Source organism: Heterodontus francisci, chromosome 2 (assembly GCF_036365525.1).
Source record: "Heterodontus francisci isolate sHetFra1 chromosome 2, sHetFra1.hap1, whole genome shotgun sequence".
NCBI lineage: Eukaryota > Metazoa > Chordata > Chondrichthyes > Heterodontiformes > Heterodontidae > Heterodontus > Heterodontus francisci.
Genome location: NC_090372.1, coordinates 55,063,348 through 55,086,855, shown reverse-complemented (window position 1 = coordinate 55,086,855; position 23,508 = coordinate 55,063,348). Strand labels below are relative to the sequence as shown.

The 23,508-nt window shown below is 45.9% G+C and overlaps 1 protein-coding gene across 2 annotated transcripts in view; it reads right to left on the bottom strand.

Annotated features, from left to right (window-relative positions):
• retreg1 (reticulophagy regulator 1) overlaps nt 1–23,508 on the bottom strand; it is a 305,262-nt gene that overhangs the window by 50,114 nt on the left and 231,640 nt on the right. For both annotated transcript variants that reach the window (XM_068058442.1, XM_068058450.1), the window contains 2 exons: nt 12,046–12,172; nt 5,498–5,582 (listed from right to left, as the gene is read on the bottom strand). In XM_068058442.1, the coding sequence (XP_067914543.1) occupies nt 5,498–5,582; nt 12,046–12,172 (212 nt within the window). The remainder of the gene's footprint in view (nt 1–5,497; nt 5,583–12,045; nt 12,173–23,508) is intronic.

The following is a 23,508-nucleotide window of genomic DNA, read 5'->3' as shown; positions in this document are numbered from 1 at the left end:
CCCTCGCAGCCTCCTTTGCTCCAGGGAAAACAGACCCAGTCTATCCAATCTCTCTTCATAACTCAAGCCCTCCAAACCAGGCAACATCTTTGTGAATCTTTTCTGCACCCTCTCTAGCTTAATCACATCTTTCTTGTAGTGCGGCGACCAGAACTGCACACAGTACTCCAAATGCGGCCTAACCAACGTCATGTACAACTGTAACAATGTACTCAATGCCTCGGCGGATGAAGGCAAGCATGCCATACGTCTTCTTCACCACCCTGTCTACCTGTGTTGCCACTTTCAGGGAACTGTGTACTTGCACCGCAAGGTCTCTCTGCTCAACAACACTCCCCAGGGCCCTGCCATTCACTGTATATGTCCTGCCCTGGTTTACCTTCCCAAAATGCATCACTTCACTGTGTTAAATTGCATTTGCCACTCCCTTGCCCACTTTCCCAGTTGATCTATATCCTGTTGTAACCTTAGACAACCTTCTTCACTGTCCACTATACCACCAATTTTGTTGTCATCTTCAAACTTACTAATCATGCCCCTTACATTCACATCCAAGTCATTAATATATATGCCCTGCGGCACACCACTGGTCACCAGCCTCCAATCTGAAACACAACCTTCCACGACCACCCTCTGCCTCCTATCACCAAGCCAATTTTGCTAGCTCACGCTGGATCCCATGTGTTCGAACCAGCCTACCATGCGGGACCTTGTCAAAGGCCTTACTAAAGTCCATGTAGACAACGTCCATTGCCCTGCCCTCATCGATCCTCTTGGTCACCTCCTCAAAAAAACTCAATCAAATTCGTGAGACATGATTTCCCACGCACAAAGCCATGCTGACTATCCCTAATCAGACCATGCCTTGCCAAATGCATCTAAATCCCGTCTCTCAGAACCCTTTCCAATAACTTTCCCACCACTGATGTAAGGCTCGCCAGCCTGTAGTTCCCTGGCTTATCCCTGCTGCCCTTCTTAAATAAAGGCACAACATTAGCTATCCTCCAGTCTTCCAGTACCTCACCCGTGGCTAACGATGATACACAAATCTCTGCCAGGGCTCCAGCAATCTCCTCCCTTGCTTCCCATAGCATCCTAGGATACACCTTTTTTTTAGTTTAGTTTAGAGATACAGCACTGAAACAGGCCCTTCGGCCCACCGAGTCTGTGCCGACCATCAACCACCCATTTTATACTAATCCTACACTAATCCCCATATTCCTACCACATCCCCACCTGTCCCTATATTTCCCTACCACCTACCTATACTAGGGGCAATTTATAATGGCCAATTTACCTACCAACCTGCAAGTCTTTTGGCTTGTGGGAGGAAACCGGAGCACCCGGAGAAAACCCACGCAGACACAGGGAGAACTTGCAAACTCCACACAGGCAGTACCCAGAATTGAACCCGGGTCGCTGGAGCTGTGAGGCTGCGGTGCTAACCACTGCGCCACTGTGCCGACCTGGTCAGGCCCTGGTGATTTATCCACCTTAATGCGCTTCAAAACCTCCAACACCTCCTCCTTTGTAATGTTGATATGCTCCAGGATATCGCTGTTCCCTCCCTTGAACTCACACTTCCATGACCTTCTCCATGGTAAATACGGACGAGAAATATTAATTTAAGACCTCGCCCATTTCCTGTGGCTCCACACATAGTTTGCCACACTGATCCCTAAGGGGACCTACTCTCTCCCTAGTTACCCTTTTACTCTTAATATACTTATAGAATCTTTTAGGATTCTCCTTTATCTTATCTGCCAGGGAACTCTCATGGCCCCTTTTTGCCCTCCTAATTTCCTTCTTAAGTGTAGTCCTACAACTCCTATACTCCTCGAGGGACTCGCTCGATCCCAGCTGCCTATAACTGATATATGCCTCCTTCTTTGTCCTGACCGGACCCTCAATATCCCTCGTCAACCAGGGTTCCCTAAACCTGCCAGCCTTGCCCTTCCATCTAACGGGAACATGCCGTCCCTGAACTCTTCCTATTTCACTTTTAAAAGCCTCCCACTTGCCAGACGTCCCTTTACCTGTAAACAGCCTCTCCCATTCAACTTTTGAGAGTTCCTGTCTGATGCCATCAAAATTAGCCTTTCCCCAATTTAGGACTTCAACCTGAGGACCAGTCCTATCCTTTTCCATAACTATCTTGAAGCTAATAGAGTTATGGTCACTGGTCCCAAAGTGCTCCCCCACTCACAGATCAACCACCTGCCCAGCCTCATTTCCTAAGAGGAGGTCCAGTGCAGCCCCTTCTCTAGTAGGGCCATCCACATACTGCTTCAGAAAACTATCCTGGACACACTTAAATTCTTCCCCATCTGATCCCTTGGCACTAAGGCAGTCCCAGTCAATATTACAGAAGTTAAAATCACCTACTATTACAACCCTGTAATTCCTACACCTATCTGTGATTTCCCTACATATATGCTCCTCCACTTCCCTCTGACTATTGGGGGGCCTATAGTATAATCCCATCAAAGTGATCACCCCTTTCTTATTTCTAAGTTCTACCCATATGGCCTCGCTGGACATTCCCCCCGGGATATCCTCTCTAAGTACTGCCGTGATGTCCTCCCTAATCAATAGTGCAACTCCCCCCTCCTCTCTTACCTCCACCTCTGTCACGCCGGAAAGATCGGTACCCCGGAACATTGAGCTGCCAGTCCTGCCCATCCCTCAACCACGTTTCCCTAATAGCAACAATATCACAATCCCATGTACCGATCCATGCTCTGAGTTCATCTGCCTTACCTGTAAGCCTTCTTGCATTAAAGTAAATGCAGTTTAGCCTACAAGACCTTCCACGCTCCCTGTCCTGCCCCTGCCCGGCCTGCCTCCTGGACTTGCTTGCTTTAACCTCTACATTTGCCTCAACTATCTCATCTGAGAGACTACTACTTTGGGTCCCACCCCCCTGCAAGACTAGTTTAAACCCTCCCGAGTAGTGCTAGCAAACCTCCCCGCAAGGATATTGGTCCCCTCCAGTTTAGATGCAAAACTTTGATTTTTTTTATCTCCTGTTGACTCCCCTCTGCCACTTTTAAATGTGTGTCTCTGGCACTGTTCTCTCTCATGCTCGCTCTCTCATGTATAATAGAAATCATGATGTGCAGAAGTATTTACCAGCACAATGGTAGCAGTGAAGAGCCACTGGGCCACAAGAGAGATGATAGAGATGAAACAAGATATGGAAATGGGAACTTTACTCAAAGTGCTTCCACTTCTCATCTGTTGGCTCCCCTCAGTCAGGCCAAACTTACAGCTGTCAGAGCAAGAATCCAAGCAGCCTATCTCTACCGAAGCAGAGACTGCACCACGTAGGAGCAGTAGGAAAAGGAAGAATAAAGTTTTGTAGTTGCATGAGGGCATGCACATGAGTGTATGAGAAAATGTCATGTCGTGAAGATTCTGTTCTTTACTTCAATCACATAAGTTTAACTTTCCCGTCTTGCCCATTCTTATTTGCTGAGTGGCACATTGCCTTTTAACTTGTTTGATGATTGATGGGAAGATGTGAATTGACAAATGGACGCTACAAAATATATAGAACAAAAACAGTATACAGTTCAGAGAGCAATGGAAAGGCAGTTGTTACACATCTCCATTTGTGATAAAATCAGGTGCAATGAAGTTAAGAACATCATTCAGAAGACAAAAAGCGGCCAAATGGAGATGGGCTGGGCATGTTGCTCCATGAAATGATAATCGGTCGACAAAATGGCTAATGGAGTGGCAGCCAAGAACAGAAAAAAAAGGAGACCAAGAAGAAGATGGAGAGATGACATAATATCATACTCAGGAACTACATGGGAAAGAACAGCATAGAAATAAATAGAAAAAGCATGAGGAGGGCTGCAACCTACAGTGGATGAACATGATGACGATGAACACGATGATGATCAACAAGATGACAATGATGACGATGTGCACGATGCCGATGAACACTATGGGCACAATGACAACGATGATCAACAAGATGACAACGTGCACGATGATGATGAACACGATGACGATGATGACGATGTGAAACAATGGGGGATTGAGAGAACCATATGACTGTCTCCCCAGGCTGTGTAAAACTGGGAGTTTTGTTACACACAGCAGACAAGCTACTGAGACCTTGAGGCAGGGAGGCTTCATGTGCTAACCAGGCAGAAGAACCCAAGCGGATGTGTGCGTGTGTGCGTGTGTGTGTGAATGAGTGTGTGTGAGACTCTCCAGATAACATCACAAGTTCAAAAACCGTCTGCGACTGTGGACCATCCAAACCTACAGATTACTACAGTCAGAGACCCCAGGGGAAGAAAGCCACTTACAATTCTGTCTCCAAGAAATTCCTGAGCCAGGTGGGCCAGCCACAAGTGCACTGCTACCAGTCAAAGACTTCAAGATAACAACTTCAGCTGGAAGACAACGGAATCATCCAACCCCACAGACCATGTATTAAGTTTTACTTGTTCTGGACTCTAATGGCTTGGCCATGTGAGCCGCATGGAAGATGGCAGGATCCCCAAGGACACATTGTACAGCAAGCTCGCCACTGGTACCAGACCTACCGGCTGTCCATGTCTCCGCTTTAAAGACATCTGCAAACGTGACATGAAATCCTGTGACATTGATCACAATTCGTGGGAGTCAGTCGCCAGCGATCGCCAGAGCTGGCGGACAGCCATAAAGGCGGGGCTAAAGTGTGGCACGTCGAAGAGACTTAACAGTTGGCAGGAAAAAAGACAGAAGCACAAGGGGAGAGCCAACTGCGAAACAGCCCTGAGAACCAATTTTATCTGCAGCACCTGTGGAAGAGTCTGTCACTCTAGTATTGGCCTTTATAGCCACCCCAGGTGCTGCTCCACAAACCACTGACCACCTCCAGGCACTTACCCATTGTCTCCCGAGACAAGAAGGCCAAAGAAGAAGAAGAACTCTAATCCAAACCAAACTATTTCTTATCACACTACTCCGTGTGTATGATTCTCATGTGCGTGTGTGAGTGAAAGCGTAATTTTATTATTTTATCTGGATGGGGTTTAGATTTTTTTTTTAAGTACAATAAACTAACCTCTTTATTTAAATTCTAGAAAACCTGTCCAATTGGTTCTTTGCGATCACAACAAATGTAACAGTTAAAAAACTCAGAGGTGGTAAGCACAAACACTGTTAAAAAAAAGAATAAAACCTATTGCGGTCAAACAACAGGAAGGGCAAGAAGAGAGCCTTGCAACCCCTCCTCACCAGATCGTAACATAGTTTATAATAATGAAATGTGAATGAAAAAAAGCATTCTACAGATTTAATGGATTTCCGTAATGTGGCACAAACAAGATGCTCGATAAAATGGGATAAAACCCTATCCATCATTCAACAAAATACTATTAGAACTCCCACAAGATATGGTGCAGCTGTCTGCAATTTAACCTAGTGAGAACATGTATAATAATAACAGTTAGACTTATCGAAATTGATCTTAAACTGCAAGAGGTGTACTTACGCAAGAAGTATGATATCAGAGCCCCAGGAATGTAGCGTCCAATAACTGCACAAAATGTACAGAGACTGCAAACAAGGAGACAAAACTGGGGGTTGGGTGTTGGGGTGTAGGTGGGAATGGAAAGAAAGGTTATCAGACTGCTGTATGACACAAACTGCAAGAGATAAAGACCTTTGCATAACCATTAACAATTGTTACAGCATTAACCATTTACCTCTGGAACTTGAATTTGAATCAAAGCAAAAAATATTGAGGTAATTTTGAGCATAACTTTCAGGTGGACTGTAGTCTAATGACTAAAATCATTTTCAAATTCAACAATTCTTTGCCAATCTCAATGTAAAACACCATAAGGACGTATAGGAAGAGAAATTGACTGGTTCAATATGCATGCCTGGAACCATGTAGGTGTGCTCACACACACGCATATATCAGCTTCTGAGGCAGTGTCAAGGAACAGAATAATCAGCCAAAGGAGAATACTGCAATTTGCATACTAGCTAGGAATACTGGATCCAAAGTGGAAACATGTTTCTTTCCCAGTTTGGAGTAAGTGAATGATGCTAAAGTATACGTACAACTGGAAAAGCTGATCTTGGCTAGACCAGAGCCTTGTATCTTCCTTCTCATTCTCGGTGATTTCAATCTCCATCTTAACTCATCATGTTCTCTCTCTCCTCAGAGTTCATTGCCCTTTTATCCTCCCTAAATCTCTCACTGCATGTAAACTCCCCAACCCATATTCACGACCACCCCCTCGACATTGCCAAATCATATGATCTCGCTAGTCCCATCGTATCAATTACAGATAAGACCATCTCAGATCACTTCCTTGTATCACTCTCCACCCACATCCCCCTTCCATGCCCCAACCCTACCTCATTCTGTATCTGTCCCTTGGAAAAAAAAAATTACCCGACTATTCATTTAGAACAGTATTTTTAAAATCTCAACTATCTAACCTTTGGCCCTCCATTCGCCACAACATTTCTGCAGGTACTCATTTGCTCAACCAGACCCTCACCTTCACCTTTGATACCCTAGTCCCCAATAAAATATCAGTCTCTCTCACCCTGACTGTCCCCCCCTAGTATGGCCCTCATTTCCACTCCCTGAGGTTCAAAGGCAGACTTGAAAGGATATGAAATTGGCTGAGTGACAGGAAACAGGAAGTAGTGATGTAAAATACCATGAGAAGAAAATGGTGGAGAGAATTGAGGCCTATTTCCATTGGATATAAATGGTTATCGTATTTTGCACACTTATTGATGTTACGATGCCAGTAGGCTGGGTGAAGGTGTGTGTCCAAGTGTTGCCACAGGGTGACTAGTAACAAACCAGAATCCGGGAGAAGCATAATGGGTCCAAAGGAATTAGACATCCCCTGGAGGATTAGTTAAAAAGACTGCATCAGTTCTGTTGATCAGTTTTGTTGTTAATCCTACAATTTATTGAACATACAACATGATTTCACGGATTCTGCAATTTGCACTCGTCACTCTCTGATGTAACAACTTTCCAAAAAGGATCATTCCCATTCTCTGTCAAATCCTGGGACCCAACTAAAATAAGCTCTAGTGATCAGGGCAACAGTGAAGTTCACCCTATATTGCATGCCAATAAAAGGTATGCTATAGATAACTGAGATTCCAGAATGTTACCCTCTGCAATTTCAGCAATGAGTCGTGATGTCTCTCTAAATTGTGTACACTGATAATTTTAGAGTTTTTCAGGCTGGAGGAAGGTTGGTAGTGGAGTTCCCTGGGGTCAGTGTTGAGACCCTTGCTCTTCCTGATATATATTAATATATATCTATCGCTTGCACTGGAGTGCTGACTTGGGGCTGCATTAGAGTGCTAAAGTGGGAGTTTTGAGACGGAGGGTAATTAAGGGTTAGCTTTATCTAAAATCTAGTCTTTCTTTTATTTAGCAAATTAATTTAACAGTTGCTGTTTGGGTTGGAGAAGGTGAGTTTTAGACCAGCTTTAAACAGAGTTCACTCAGGCTCTGCTTTCAGCTGCACCTCGTTAATTAGCTAACTGGCTTAAACCAGTTTTCAGGGGCTAGAGTCAGACAGTATAAAAGTGGGCCATCCTACAGTGCTGACTTGGTTTACACTAGAGTGCTAACTTGGGGCTGCATTAGAGTGCTAAAGTGGGAGTTTTGTGACTGAGGGAGTTCAGTGAGGAGGGAGCGAAGAGTTCCTTTCATTTCCTACCTGTCGTCAAAGAGCGTGAGGGGAGCCGAGAGTTTCCAAAGAGCACAGCTGACTGGTGAGTAAGTCCTGGTGGGTATTTTTCGAACTGTATTGAATTGTAAGTCATTATTTTAGCAATACTTAGTTGATTTTTTTTTATTATAATAGTCTTCTAAAGTTTTAAATTTAAAGGGTTTAGTCATGGCAGGAGAGTTTAAAGCCGTGGTTTGCTCCTCTTGCTGCATGTGGGAATCCGGGAACATTTTCAGTCCCCGGGACCAGCATGTGTGCAGGAAGTGTGTCCAGATGCAGCTCCTGGAAGCTCGGGTTTCAGAGCTGGAACGGTGGCTGGAAACACTGTAGAGCATCCGCGAGTCTGAGAGTATCGTGGATAGCACTTTTAGAGAGGTGGTCACACTGCAGATGAAGGGACTTGAGGAAGGAAGGGATTTGGTGACCACCAGGCGGTCCAAGAGAAACAGGTAGGTAGTTCAGGAGTCCCCTGGGGTCTTGCTTGCAAATCGGTATTCCATTTTGGAGGCTGAGTTCTCCAGGGAGTGCGAACAGAGCCAAGCTTCTGGCACCACAAGCAGCCTGTCTGCACAGGAAGGGGGAAAAGAGAGGAAGAGCAGTAGTAATAAGGGATTCTATAGTCAGGGGAACAGATAGGCGCTACTGTGGCTGTCAACGTGACTCCAGGATGGTGTGTTGCCTCCCTGGTGCCAGGGTCTGGAATGTCACTGAACGGCTGCAGGGCATCCTGAAAGGGGCGGGTGATAAGGCAGAGGTCATGGTACATGTTGGTACCAATGACATAGGTAGAAAGAGGGATGAGGTCTTGCATCAAGAATTCAGGGAGTTAGGCAGTAGACTAAAAAGCAGCACCTCTCGGGTTGTAATTTCTGGATTACTCCCAGTGCCACGTGCTAGCGAGTATGGAAATAGGAGAATAGCACAGATGAATGTGTGGCTTAAGAGTTGGTGCAGGAGGGGAAGGTGGGACTTGTACAAGCGGGACGGTCTACATCTGAACCAGAGGGGGACTAACATCCTTGCTGGCCGGTTTGCTCGTGCTGTTGGGAGAAGTTTAAACTAATTTGGCAGGGGTAGGGGACACAGACTCCTAGCAGAATAGGGACACAGCGCAACACAGGAAAGCAAACAAGTCAGAGGGAATACAGCGGAAGTACGTTTCAAGGGAGTAAGACCAGGACGGAAGGCCTCTACTTTAATGCCAGGAGTATTACAGGTAAAACGGATGAGTTAAGGGCAAGGATTGACATGTGGAATTGTCATATAGTAGCCATCACGGAGACATGGTTGAGGGAGGGGCAGGATTGGCAGCTCACTCCTTTCCTCAAATAAAAAACCCTTGACCCCATTGCCCTTGCAAACTACCATCCCATCTCCAACCTCCCTTTTCTCTCCAAAGTCCTTGAACGTATTGTTACCTCCCAAATCCGTTCCCATCTTTCCCAGAACTCCATGTTTGAATTCCTCCAATCAGGTTTCTGCCCCTGTCACAGTACCAAACAGCTCTGATCAAAGTCACAAATGGCATCCTATTTGACTGTGACAAAGGTAAACTTTCCTTCCTCATCCTTCTTGACCTGCCTGAAGCCTTTGACATGGTTGACCACACCATCCTCCTCCAACGCCTCTCCACTGTTGGCCAGCTGGGTGGGACCGCTCTCACCTGGATCTTTTCTTATCTATCTAATTGGAGCCAGAAAATCACTTGCAATGGCTTCTCTTCTTGCTCCCGCACCGTTACCTCTGGTGGCCCCCATAGATTGAGCCTTTGCCCCCTATTTCTCATCTATATGCTTCCCCTCGGCAACATCAGCCGAAAGCATGGCCTTAGTTTTCACATGTATGCTGACGACACTCAGTTCTACCTCACTGCCATTTCTCCACTGTTGCTAAATTATCAAACTGCTTATTTGACATCCAGTACTGGATGAGCAGAAATTTCCTGCAATTTAAATATTGGGATGACTGAAGCTATTGCTTTTGGTCCTCGCTCCAAACTCAGTTCTCTAGTTCAAAAGCAAAATACTGCGGATGCTGGAAATCTGAAACAAAGACAGAAAATTCTGGAAATACTCAGCAGGTCAGGCAGCATCTGTGAAGAGAAAAGCAGAGTTAATGTTTCAGGTCAGTGTGACCTTTCATCGGAACTTCAGTTGTCCGGGCCCCAAGATCTGTTATACCCTCCCTATACCTCTCTGCCCCTCCACCTCACTTTCCTCCTTTAAGACACTCCTTAAAAGCTATTTCTTTGACCAAGCTTTTGGTCATCTAAGCTAATAGCTCCTTTTGTGACTCAGTATTGTACTTTGTTTCTTAATGCTCCTGTAAAGTGCCTTGAGATGTTTTATTACATTAAAGGCATTATATAAATACAGATTGTTATTGTTCAAAGCCCTTCATTCTCCCTCTGGTTGTTTGCTGTGGCCCATGTTACAGCACCTCCCTAAACTTGGGATTTTAACTGGGAGTGGGATTTGGGAAGTGAGTGAAGAGAGCACCAGACTCGGTCAATGCCATCAGTTTATGACCCCGTGCTATTCAACACCAGGGCTGCATTTATGTCCTACTAGTCAACTGCCTAACTGAATTGACCATAAAGAAACAGCTGCTCACAAGGGTGGCGGAAGCGGAAATAATCAATAACTTCAAAAGGAAACTGGATGGCTACTTGAAGGAAATAAACTTGCAGGGTTATGGGGATTGACCAGAGTGGGGCTGACTGGATAGCTCTGTGGACAGCCAGCACGGACCCAATGGGTCGAATGGCCTCCTCCTATACCGTAAATGACTATCACTCTATGGTTTTGGGCAGGTTAAAATCATGGACCTGGAGATTCCCCACCAGCACCAAGTTAATTTGTTGGGGGGAAAGAGGGAGGCAGCAGACTTCCCTTGTGGGACCAAGAACAGATTTCAGCTTCTCTTCAGTCCACTAAGGAAAGTTTTGTTTACTTACTTCACAGGGTCTTTTCTTCCCTGCCAGGTTTTATCAAGCAGGGGACCTCAGCAGCTTAAGAAAAAAGGCCCAACTGAGATGGTGATGGGGAAGAATCGAGCAGCACTGGGTTGCTAAGTCTTTGCACAGCCCTTTTGACATTATGCAGACCCTATCCTGCTGAGTGGGGTTGGTCAAAATTCTAACCCCACCCTGGTCCCATGCGTCATTTTCAAAAGGGGGACTTCTTCCTGAAAGCAGCAATGATAAAAAAAAATCCTATGAACTTTGACAAATGCACTGAACTCAGGTAAAATGTATGCATTATAGTCAAGGGGGAAATTTTATACTAGCAGCAGGGGTCTCGACATTGGGGGAAACCAACGCTGAGATCCCTGCGTCCCCTCTTCTGCAGAAGGCCTGCCTAATTTAATGCCAATCGGCTACTTAACTGGACAGTGGCAAGCCTTCTATAGGATTTAGGACCCCGTTGCCGTATGTCCCAGCCTTGCAGAGCTGCCGGCCACTCAGAGGCCGGCGGCTGCGGGGCCACCATGGAGGCAGTGGCTGCTGCTATAGCTGCGGTGACCAGACACTGAGGAGCAGCGCTGCAACCAGGCTTAAGGTAGGTCATTGCGGCAGGGTAGGCAGCAAGGGCAAGGGGATGGCCCTCAGCGGGACCCCCTCCTTCCTAATGCTGGGTCCCTCATTCAGGCACTAAGTACAATTGAACCAGAGGACCCCCCCCCAACCCCACCTCCCTCCCAGTGCCAGGAAGCAGCCCACACGGTTTTGCATGTCGTGCTTCCCATGCATCAACAGAGCCGCCCACCAAATGGGTAACTGCGGCTGTGGTGGGAAGAGGCTGTTAATTAAGGGCCTCAATTGGTAGCAGGGCGGGAAGGCCGTTCATAGGCCTTCCTGTCACAGACTAAATTTCAGCGGAGGCAGATGGTAGCGGGGTGATCCCACCCCCACCCCACCGACCACCAACCCACCCGATTTTATGTTCTCCTGCCGTTGGGGAGAGGGGCAGGGGGGAAGCATAAAATTGCACCCCACGTTTTAAACACAATACAAATTTTTTGTTAATCTTCCTGCTACCTGATCCGTCTTAAGTACATAAAAAGTGATAATGTTAAAATGGAAGCAAATAAGGAATCTGATCCATCTGCTATTCCTCACCAGATCATTTAGTCCAAATGCTTTCCAATTTTTCAAGTTCTCTCATACTCAGCTACATCACAACCTTGCAATTGGCAAATCAGAATGACATTTCTCCATCTCTTTTTTGAATTCTCTATTTACAACTCTTTTTGAAATGTGAGAGTCTCTATTTTAACTGTGAACTTTATATAATGTAAAGAAGTAGGATTTTCTTACCTTCCCAGGGTTTTGCTTTTTGAAATGGGACATCTCCTCAAAAAACACAGTGCAACTCATCCATGACTCTGTGATGCACTGGCTGAGCCTTGGTGTGCTCTCCTGTTTAGTATCAGCCACTTTCCAGCTAAATAAAAAATAAGTTAAATGTTCTTTTAAAAGAGCTAAATCAACCAGATACATCTTGGCACCAGATTTACTTATTGTACTGATACATCATTTTTAATGTGTACTTGGCAGTTTTTACTTCTTCTATAGTTTGCATCACAGGAACAACCTCTATGTGCCAGCTCTGACATTTTGCAGTACTAAATCTGGCATCTGTACCCCTCAGCAGAATCATAGATGCTCAAAAATAATGTGGCTGAATTACCTTGCTGCTGGAATAAGAGTCAAAATAAGCAATACAAATGCAGATATGCTAGAGCACAGATGTTGCTCTCCTGCTAGCTGAACTACAAAAACTTTAAATACATAACTACCTTTAGAGAGCTCAACCTCTCTGAAAGTTCTGACCTTTGCCAGGTCTGATGGAAGATCACAGACCTGAAATGTTAACTCTGTTTCTCTCTCCACAGATGCTGCCTGACCTGGGTATTTCCAGCAATTTTGTTTTTAGTTGAGAGCTCAAATTGGTCTCTCCAGAATTATGTCAACCTTGCCCAGATAAAACCTAGAACCATACTGCTGGGTGATTTTCACAGTTCAAATCAACAAAGAAAAAAATTTTATAGACCCATTGGGAGGGTGGGGGGGGGGGGGAATTTTATGCTGCCCTTGGAGACAGGCTTGGAGGCTGAGGGGGCAAACAAAATGGCAAGCGGCACTGTTCCCAATGTTGACCAGGCCCCCTGCCATTTTGTCTGGGGCAGGGAAGGCCACCAATTGAGGCCTTTAAGTGGCCAATTAATGGCCACTGCAGGACCTCTTCCCGCCTCAATTTTATTGAAAATGCAGGGGTCCTGGCAGCCTCTTAACAGGGTTGGGGGGGGGGGGGGAGCTCCTTTGGGGGCAATCCAGAGCCTGTGGACTATGGAAATCGTTTGCAGTCCATCACAGCATGGAGCAAACTCTGACATGGGCAGAAACAGTGAGGAGTAACCAACCAACACCCACTGCAACGCAGACAAAAATCCAATGAGCCTGCCTGAATGGCCCCAGCGACTCCGACCCCACTTACTTGTCCTGGGGTCTCCTCCTCCTTCAGTACTGCTGGGCCTCCTGCAGTACCAGCAGTGGCCACCACTCCCAGTGGCACTGCTGGTACAGCTAAGCTGCCAGCCCTCCAATTGGTCGGCAGCTCTGGAGGCGGGAGCTCGTCCCTTAATTGGCTGCCTGCTGTTAAAAAGCAACGGGGTTCCGACGGAGGGTTGAGGCGGTGTCTCCCCCCATCTTCCAGAATAAAAACTGGCCCATAATTACATCTAATTGAAAGACTGATGAAGGTGAAAAGGAAAATGCATCCAATGTACCAAGTTGTCAGGTCCATTAATATATTGTTAAACAGCACCAAAGCTAAAGAATTAAGTTAGAGCATGGGTGATGACCCAAGGAAAACAAGTAATTACTACAAATAAAAGATTTGTGTTAAAAAGCTGAAGTCACTGTTTCAGTAAACAAGGGATGATATTAACCTTCGCTATGACGGGCAGGAGAGGGTTAAAAATTAAAAATCACAAAACGTGACCCCAATCTGCAGTGTATGCATTGGCTGCCTTTTTTACAGCAGTGGGTTGCGTGGCATATATGTGTCCTGTCTTGGGGAGGAGGGACATGCCATCATAATAATTAAATCAGGCACCTAAAGTGCAATTGCAAATCTGATTTAAATTTAACAGTTATGGGCTAGCTTTCCCTTGGCTCCGGAAATCCTGCAACCAAATGTAGAAGTGAACTGCCAGCTGCAGCAGATAACTGCTTTTTAGGGCACTGCTGGAGAAGCAGGAGTGCTTTCCCCGGCCTCCAATGCGAATCTTCCAAAGATCACAGTCTTGACTTGTAGCTGTGATCAGCTGCAACCCATCCCCGCATTCCCCCCCCCCCCACCACCAACCTGTGATGCCAAGCCTTCTGCCAGCTATCTTTCCCTCCCTCCCTCCCTCCCAATTGCTGCTCTGACCTGCCTCCTTCTTACTCACGATTCCCCCTCCCTCCAGATTGTGGTCCAACCCCCGCTTTTGCTGCACAATCTCTTCCTCTCAACCACCAATCCAACTCCCCACAAGCAGCATGGTGATCTTCCCTCCCTCCTGATTGTTGGCCTGATCCCCCCAATTCTGCCCCACAATCTCTCCCTCCCTCTCTATTTTCAGTCACAGTATTTCAGAAATAGATGATAGAAAAATAAGATGATCTTTCATAAAGAATACAGTATAAACTTATGACAGTAAAACATTTGAACAAATCAACTCAAAGTATCCTGATAGAATACCCATCCACTCGTGAGCAGTATATCAAGAATCAGTATCATTTTCTGATTTTTGAAAATGCTATATGAGCTTTTGAACAATAATGTAGAAGTATCTTTGCACTTTATAAATATTGGTCGCAAAATTTCAATGCATCACAACTGTATTTTTGGCATTAGGGGTGCCATTTCGGCTCCAAAATAATGTCTACGTCACATGTACATACTTGTGGTGTGAAGCTGTACCAGATGTCATTTTGGGTATGTTTTTAGTGTGGGTGCTGAAAGTGTGCATCAGAATTATGTAAAGTCAGCAGATCATGACGTCAGTTAGTGTGAAATACTGATTTATCTCTGTGGTGCCATTTTCAACATCAATGCTCCTGCAAGTCTCTTAATCTCGCACAGTTAAAGGAGTTCAGCAGCAGGAAGGACTCCTCACTACCACTATTTAAAGGGACCATCAACCACTTTGAGATTAGTTGCTGATTGATTTCTACCGGCTATTGCTGAGTGAGTAGAAGTGTTTGGTGATTTGTACCGCTATTTAAAGTTGGTGAAGTCTTCAGGGAGTGGTGTGGCATGTGATGAATTCAAGGGTTCTGCACAATCAATCATGTGTGGTGTAGTTTCTATATCCCTTGGCCTGCAACGTAACAAGGAAAATCAGCAGAGGCAACAGGAGAAGGACAAGCTGCTTGAAGAGGGAGGAGGAGAAGGGCTCTCAACAGCAGATCACATACATCTAGGGTCTTCAGGGAGCAATTCCTCTATCTCAACCACAGCAAGGAACAGTATGTTCAATGTCTCCGATTCAGCAAGAAGGTGCTCACAGAAATTTGCCAGACTGCAGCCTCACAGCAGGGTGAGGACACCTTTTGCCACTGGCTGTGATGATGATCATGGCCTTGAATTTCTTTCTGTCAAAATCCTTCCAAGATGGAGCAGGTGGCATCTACAACATCCCACAGTTTGCTATTTACTGTTGGATAGAGGAGATCACTGATGCTCTGTAAGCAAAGAGAGGGGAATACATTGCATTCTGTCTTTCCAGAGAGAGGCAGGCAGAACAAGCATGTGGCTTCGCCAGGAAGGCAGGCTTTCCCCATTGTGTACACTGCACATGCCACATTGCGAGTGCCACAGGTAAATTCAGAGATGCACCACAACTACAAAAGGGTTCCACACCCTAAACATTAAGCTGGTGTGTGACCAGACTCAGTGCATCATGCAGGCCAATGTCCGCTATCCTGGCAGCAATCATGATGTTTTTATTCTACACCAGTCTGTTGTACCATCAATATTTGAGTCACCTCAAGAAACCAGAGGCTGGCTACTGGGCAACAAGGCTCATGACTCTGTTGCACAACCCACGCACACATTAGCAGCATGCATTTTCAGTGTAAGTTTAAAAGTGAATTCCCTTTTGTTTTCGGAGGACCAGGGGACTGCTGGGTAAGGAAAAAGGTATATATTTGTGTGGTTTAAATCTCTTTCTTTTAGTTTCGGTGACTGCAGCTTTGATAGCAACGGAGGTGCGTGAGCGGGCTTACAGCTGTGAAGTCAATTTCAGTGTAAGTTGAAAAGTGAATTCCCTTTTGTTTTCGGAGGACCAGGGGACTGCTGGGTAAGGAAAAAGGTATATATTTGTGTGGTGGCTGTACCCGAGACACTACACGTGTAGTGTTTCCCACCCACCCTCCTCCTCTAACCAAAAAAAAAAGGACTCTGGTGTGTTGATAAGGTAAGCTTTTTATTTAGGAAGTTCTGTCCGTTGGATTGCTAACCTAACAAGTTTTGACTTTTTGTTGTTGGTTTTTCAGTAGATTTGTTGGGAATTTGGAATAGTGGGAATGGAGGTTAAGGCAGTTGTATGTTCCTCCTGCAGAATGTGGGAGGTAAGGGTCGCCAAGAGTGTCCCTGCTGACTGCATCTGTGGGAAGTGCACCCAACTCCAGCTCCTCGAGAACCGCGTTAGGGAACTGGAGCTGGAGCTGGATGAACTTCGGATCATTCGGGAGGCGGAGGAGGTTATTGAGAGGAGTTATGGGGAGGTAGTCACACCTCAGGTAAAAGAAGTAGGTAGATGGGTTACCGTCAGGGGAAGGAGAGGGAACCAGCAGGCAGTGCAGGGATCCCCTGTGGCCGTTTCCCTCAACAACAGGTATACCGTTTTGGATACTGTTGCGGGGGACGACTTACCAGGGGTAAGCAATGGGGTACAGGTATCTGGCACAGAGTCTGTCCCTGTTGCTCAGAAGGGAAGGGGGAAGAGGAGCAGAACATTAGTCATTGGGGACTCCATAGTTAGGGGAACAGATAGGAGGTTCTGTGGGAACGAGAGAGACTCACGGTTGGTATGTTGCCTCCCAGGTGCCAGGGTTCGTGATGTCTCGGATCGTGTTTTTGGGATCCTTAATGGGGAGGGGGAGCAGCCCCAAGTCGTGGTCCACATAGGCACCAACGACATAGGTAGGAAGAGAGATGGGGATTTAAGACAGAAATTCAGGGAGCTAGGGTGGAAGCTTAGAGCGAGAACAAACAGAGTTGTTATCTCTGGGTTGTTGCCCGTGCCACGTGATAGCGAAGCGAGGAATAGGGAGAGAGAGGAGTTGAACACGTGGCTGCAGGGATGGTGCAGGAGGGAGGGTTTTGGTTTCCTGGATAATTGGGGCTCTTTCTGGGGTAGGTGGGACCTCTACAAACAGGATGGTCTTCACCTGAATCAGAGGGGTACCAATATCCTGGGGGGGAGGTTTGCTAGTGCTCTTCGGGGGGGTTTAAACTAATTCAGCAGGGGAATGGGAAACTAAATTGTAGTTCCAGTGTACAGGATGTTGAGAGTAGTGAGGTCAGGGATAAGGTTACAAGGACGCAAGAGGGCACTGGCAAGCAAGAACCTGGTTTAAAGTGTGTCTACTTCAACGCCAGGAGCATCCGGAATAAGGTGGGTGAGCTTGCAGCATGGGTTGGTACCTGGGATCTCGATGTAGTGGCCATTTCGGAGACATGGGTAGAGCAGGGGCAGGAATGGATGTTGCAGATTCCGGGATTTAGATGTTTCAGTAAGAACAGAGAAGATGGTAAAAGAGGGGGGGGTGTGGCATTGTTAATCAAGGAGAGTAATACAGCGACAGAAAGGACGTTTGAGGACTCGTCTACTGAGGTAGTATGGGCCGAGGTTAGAAACAGGAGAGGTGAAGTTACCCTGTTGGGAGTCTTTTATAGACCTCCGAATAGTTCCAGAGATGTAGAGGAAAGGATAGCGAAGATGATTCTCGACAGGGGCGAGAGTAACAGGGTAGTTGTTATGGGGGACTTTAACTTTCCAAATATCGACTGGAAATACTATAGTTCGAGTACTTTAGATGGGTCAGTTTTTGTCCAGTGTGTGCAGGAGGGTTTTCTGACACAGTATGTAGACAGGCCAACCAGGGGCGATGCCACATTGGATTTGGTACTGGGAAATGAACCCGGCCAGGTGTTAGATTTAGATGTAGGTGAGCACTTTGGTGATAGTGATCACAATTCGGTTAGGTTTCCCTTAGCGATGGGCAGGGACAGGTATATACCGCAGGGCAAGAATTATAACTGGGGGAAAGGAAATTATGATGCGATTAGGCAAGATTTAGGATGCGTAGGATGGGGAAGGAAACTGCAGGGGATGGGAACAATCGAAATATGGAGCTTATTCAAGGAGCAGCTACTGTGTGTCCTTGATAAGTATGTACCTGTGAGGCAGGGAGGAAGTTGTCGTGCGAGGGAGCCTGGTTTACTAAAGAAGTTGAAGCGCTTGTCAAGAGGAAGAAGAAGGCTTATGTTAGGATGAGACGTGAAGGCTCAGTTAGGGCGCTTGAGAGCTACAAGCTAGCCAGGAAGGATCTAAAGGGAGAGCTAAGAAGAGCAAGGAGAGGACACAAGAAGTCATTGGTGGATCGGATCAGGGAAAACCTTAAGGCTTTCTATAAGTATATCAGGAATAAACGAATGACTAGTGTTAGATTAGGGCCAATCAAGGATAGTAGTGGGAAGTTGTGTGTGGAATCAGAGGAGATAGGGGAAGTGTTAAATGAATATTTTGCGTCAGTATTTACAGTAGAGAAAGAAAATGTTGTTGAGAATACTGAGATTCAGGCTACGAGGCTAGATGGGATTGAGGTTCACAAGGAGGAGGTGTTATCAATTTTGGAAAGTGTGAAAATAGATAAGTCCCCTGGGCCAGATGGGATTTATCCTAGGATTCTCTGGGAAGCGAGGGAGGAGATTGCAGAGCCTTTGTCCTTGATCTTTATGTCGTCATTGTCGACAGGAATAGTGCCGGAAGACTGGAGGATAGCAAATGTTGTCCCCTTGTTCAAGAAGGGGAGTAGAGACAGCCCTGGTAATTATAGACCTGTGAGCCTTACTTCGGTTGTGGGTAAAATGTTGGAAAAGGTTATAAGAGACAGGATTTATAATCATCTTGAAAAGAATACGTTCATTAGAGATAGTCAGCACGGTTTTGTGAAGGGTAGGTCGTGCCTCACAAACCTTATTGAGTTTTTCGAGAAGGTGACCAAACAGGTGGATGAGGGTAAAGCAGTGGATGTGGTGTATATGGATTTCAGTAAGGCGTTTGATAAGGTTCCCCACGGTAGGCTATTGCAGAAAATACAGAAGTATGGGGTTGAAGGTGATTTAGAGCTTTGGATCAGAAATTGGCCAGTTGAAAGAAGACAGAGGGTGGTGGTTGATGGCAAATGTTCATCCTGGAGTTTAGTTACTAGTGGTGTACCGCAAGGATTTGTTTTGGGGCCACTGCTGTTTGTCATTTTTATAAATGACCTGGAAGAGGGTGCAGAAGGGTGGGTTAGTAAATTTGCAGATGACACGAAGGTCGGTGGAGTTGTGGATAGTGCCGAAGGATGTTGTAGGGTACAGAGGGACATAGATAGGCTGCAGAGCTGGGCTGAGATGGCAAATGGAGTTTAATGCGGAAAAGTGTGAGGTGATTCACTTTGGAAGGAGTAACAGGAATGCAGAGTACTTGGCTAATGGGAAGATTCTTGGTAGTGTAGATGAACAGAGAGATCTTGGTGTCCAGGTGCATAAATCCCTGAAGGTTGCTACCCAGGTTAATAGGGCTGTTAAAAAGGCATATGGTGTGTTAGCTTTTATTAGTAGGGGGGTCGAGTTTCGGAGCCACGAGGTCATGCTGCAGCCGTACAAAACTCTGGTGAGACCGCACCTGGAGTATTGCGTGCAGTTCTGGTCACCGCATTATAGGAAGGATGTGGAAGCTATGGAAAGGGTGCAGAGGAGATTTACTAGGATGTTGCCTGGTATGGAGGGGAGATCTTACGAGGAAAGGCTGAGGGACTTGAGGTTGTTTTCGTTGGAGAGAAGGAGGAGGAGAGGTGACTTAATAGAGACATATAAGATAATCAGAGGGTTAGATAGGGTGGATAGTGAGCGTCTTTTTCCTCGGATGGTGATGGCAAACACGAGGGGACATAGCTTCAAGTTGAGGGGTGATAGATATAGGACAGATGTCAGAGGTAGTTTCTTTACTCAGAGAGTAGTAAGGGCGTGGAACGCCCTGCCTTCAGCAGTAGTAGATTCGCCAACTTTAAGGGCATTTAAGTGGTCATTGGATAGACATATGGATGAAAATGGAATAGTGTAGGTCAGATGGTTTCACAGGTCGGTGCAACATCGAGGGCCGAAGGGCCTGTACTGCGCTGTAATGTTCTAATTCTAATTTAACAAGAGCCAGGCTGCCCTACGAAATATCATCAAGCAGATCATTGGGGTGCTTGAGCAATGGTCCTGCTGTCTGGACCGTAGTAGAAGAAGACATGTCATGATTCTTCATGGTCTGCTGTCTTCCGATAACCTCGCCATTGCCATGAGGGTACAGCCCTTTCCATCTTACGGCGAGAAGCTGAAGAAGAGCAGGAGGAGGACAAAATGCAAGAGCACAAGAGAGGAGGCAGCCAACCTAACCCTTTTCACGCTAGGCTGTGTCTGCTTGGTATGACCATTAGAAGAACCAGTGAACTCCCCCCCTCCTGGCCACAATGCTGAAATGAAAGTCACCACAAAGCAAACATTCCAAACCAACTTTATCAATCAAACCATCCAATATTCCATATAAAAATCAACTAACTACCCTTGTGCATTTCCCTTGGCATCTATCTTCTGTGTTCCTTTGCCTGTCCTCAAGCTTCTATGCAATACTGTGGTTACAGCATGGCTGGAGGAAGGCTGCCAACTTTCAGAGGGGGGAGACTGCAGATGGCCTTGCAGGACAATCTTGTGCAGCTTTGGTCCTAGAAGACCTTGGACTGCATCACCTCAGAATGGGTGGCTGGTTGGCTGACAGGCAAGGGCAAGGGCGTTGGCAGAATGGCAATGGTAAGAGGACGAATGCTGTTATGCCGAGAGAGGTCAGCAGGTTCGTGCTCAACAGCGTCACTATCACCCTGGGGTGGCGTCTCTGCAATATTAGCAATGCATTGGAGGACAGATAGCTGAACTGCTGTGAGACCCTTTGAACACTGGTATCTGCAGCCATGATGGCAGCAGTTTGAACACAGGAATAGAAGTAGGCCATTTGGCTCCTCAAGCCTGTTCCACACCATTCAATGAGATCGTGGCTGATCTGAGGGGAAGGGAGAAACTAAGAGGTGCATGCTCAGACCATCTGCAACCTGGATCTCAGAAAAGATTGTGGGATGAGGGGGAAGTAGGGTGTGAGGAGGATTTGGTTTGAAATTATGACCATCTTTTATTCTTTCAGCCCCCGTCACTGGCTATGGCCTTAGTCATGGCCACTCCAATGATGAAGGAGATGGCACTCGCCATCAGGCTGAGGACATGCAGCTGTGCCTGTCCCCCACCGATAATTTTGTGCAGCCTGCGCTTGTGTGCCACCTTGTCCTGCAAGAGAGAGGGAAGTGTGTCAGTGAGGATGGTGCAATGATGTGGCTGTCATAGTTGAATAGCTGGCAGTGTGTGCAAGCTGTGAAATGTGGGGGTGAAAATGTCAGCAGTGCTGAGTGTGCGAGAGTGAGGTGAAGCAATGAATGTGAAGTATGAGCCATGGTTGATGGCGATTGTTGGTAGGTGAGTGATGGGGTGGTGCATTAAGCGGAGTGTGCGACTTGTGGTTGAGTTAGTGGGATATGCTATTTGACCTTGACCACGTGTCTGAAGTCATTCAACTTCCTGCAGCACTGCATCAAGGTGCTCGGGGCTAGAGTGCTGGCATTGACGAGGACGGCGATCCACTCTCACTGCCTTTGTAGTGCCTGTCTGGTGGGGCTCCTGGTGCCCTGTGGATAGAGGACATCTCTTGTCCAGTTCCTCCAGTCCTCTGTCAGAGAACCTTGGAGCCAGCTCTCTCCCCTACTGTGCCATAGTCACTCTTCTTGCAGGTCAGATCCTCTTCTCCAACCACTTCCAGCACTTGCTCCAATCAAAAAGCACTTCCTCTTTAAGAGGTGCAGACTGGCTTTCAGTAGTGCAGGCTAACTTGAACTCACAATAGGCATTTTTAAAATTGGCTCGTGGGATGTGAACATTGCTGGAATGGTGAGCATTTAGTACCCATTCCTAATTACCATTGAGAAGGTGGTGGTGAACCACCTTCTTGAACCACTGCAGCCCAAATGGTGTCAGGAGACCCACAATGCTGTTAGTGAGGGATTTCCAGGACTTTGACCCAGCAACAGTGAAGGAATGGCAATATAGTTCCAAGTCAGGATTGTGTGCGACTTGGAGGGGAACTTGCAACTGGTGGTGTTCCCATGCACTTGCTGTGCTTGTTCATTCATTCTCTAACTATAACCCAGTTATTTGGCCTGTGTGCAACAATTTACAGGGCTGTTTCTGCACGTCATGGCTTCCAATGAAAAGCAAATCTTGCAGGGTGTGCAGATTGGGAAATGGCAGGCTTGCAGCCTATGATTTTTCATTCATTAAAGTTCATGACTAGGTCTTCCATTTCGTGACCTGCACTCCATGCACACTCTGCTCTTCAGTTGGTGTGCCATTTGCAGGATTAGCTCTTATTTTTTCATTTACCATTTATCTATTCATGCATTAAAAATGCTCAAGTTACTGTTCTGTACCCTTTTGCAAACATTGTACTCCATCATCAAAATTTATACTTCTGCGTCATCAGCAAATGTGACCAGCTTGCTGCTGATATTTGGTATTCAAGGCTATTTACGCAGATTGGAAACAATTGGGATCCAACCAATGACCCCTGAGGGATTTTGCACAATATTCTCCCCACACCCAACAGTCCAACATTATATCTGTCACTGGTTATTTATCTTTTTTGCCCATTTGTAATGATCTCAGCGCACACCTCTCACATTTTTACATCTGGTGGTAGGTACCAGGCTTTACAGGTTTCAGTCTCCACTAACTGAGCCAATCTTATATTTTCTCTGTTTCAATTTTGATTCTGTTTCATGCACTCAATTTATAGCTGGGACATGACATTATTTAATTTTTTTTTCCCTTTCATTTAATTTCTCACTTCAAGATATTGACTTGTTGACATCTAATCATTTAGTAAGTACATTTCAATGTCCTTCTTTATCAAATGACATTCTTATATCCACTACCTCTTAAAATTCCCACATCTCTTCCCTCGCTAAAGCTGTCTTCAAGTAGCTTGGTTTCCTCATTTGTTTGCTTTTTCATTCCATATTTTCCCTCAACAGCTCTTGACTTATTATAAAGCTCAAGTCTGTCAATGACCTGAATACTGCTCTCAGATCTCGCAAGGCTCTTCAACATCAGCCACTCCTGTACAGGATATGTAAAAAAAAAGTCATCTCAGAGTATATTTTTCCTCTCATCCCAATCTCAAACTTCTGTCTCTATCACAAACTCTCTTATTTCTTTATTTTATTAATATGACTATCATCCTGCCGCTCTGAATTTTTCTCTCTTGTTCGTTCTAAGATGCAAATAGGTCTTCCTACACACTCTTCCTCCTCCTTACATCATTAAAATTGAAATCAAGACTTTTTCAAGAAAACAAGTTACAGTGTGTGGTA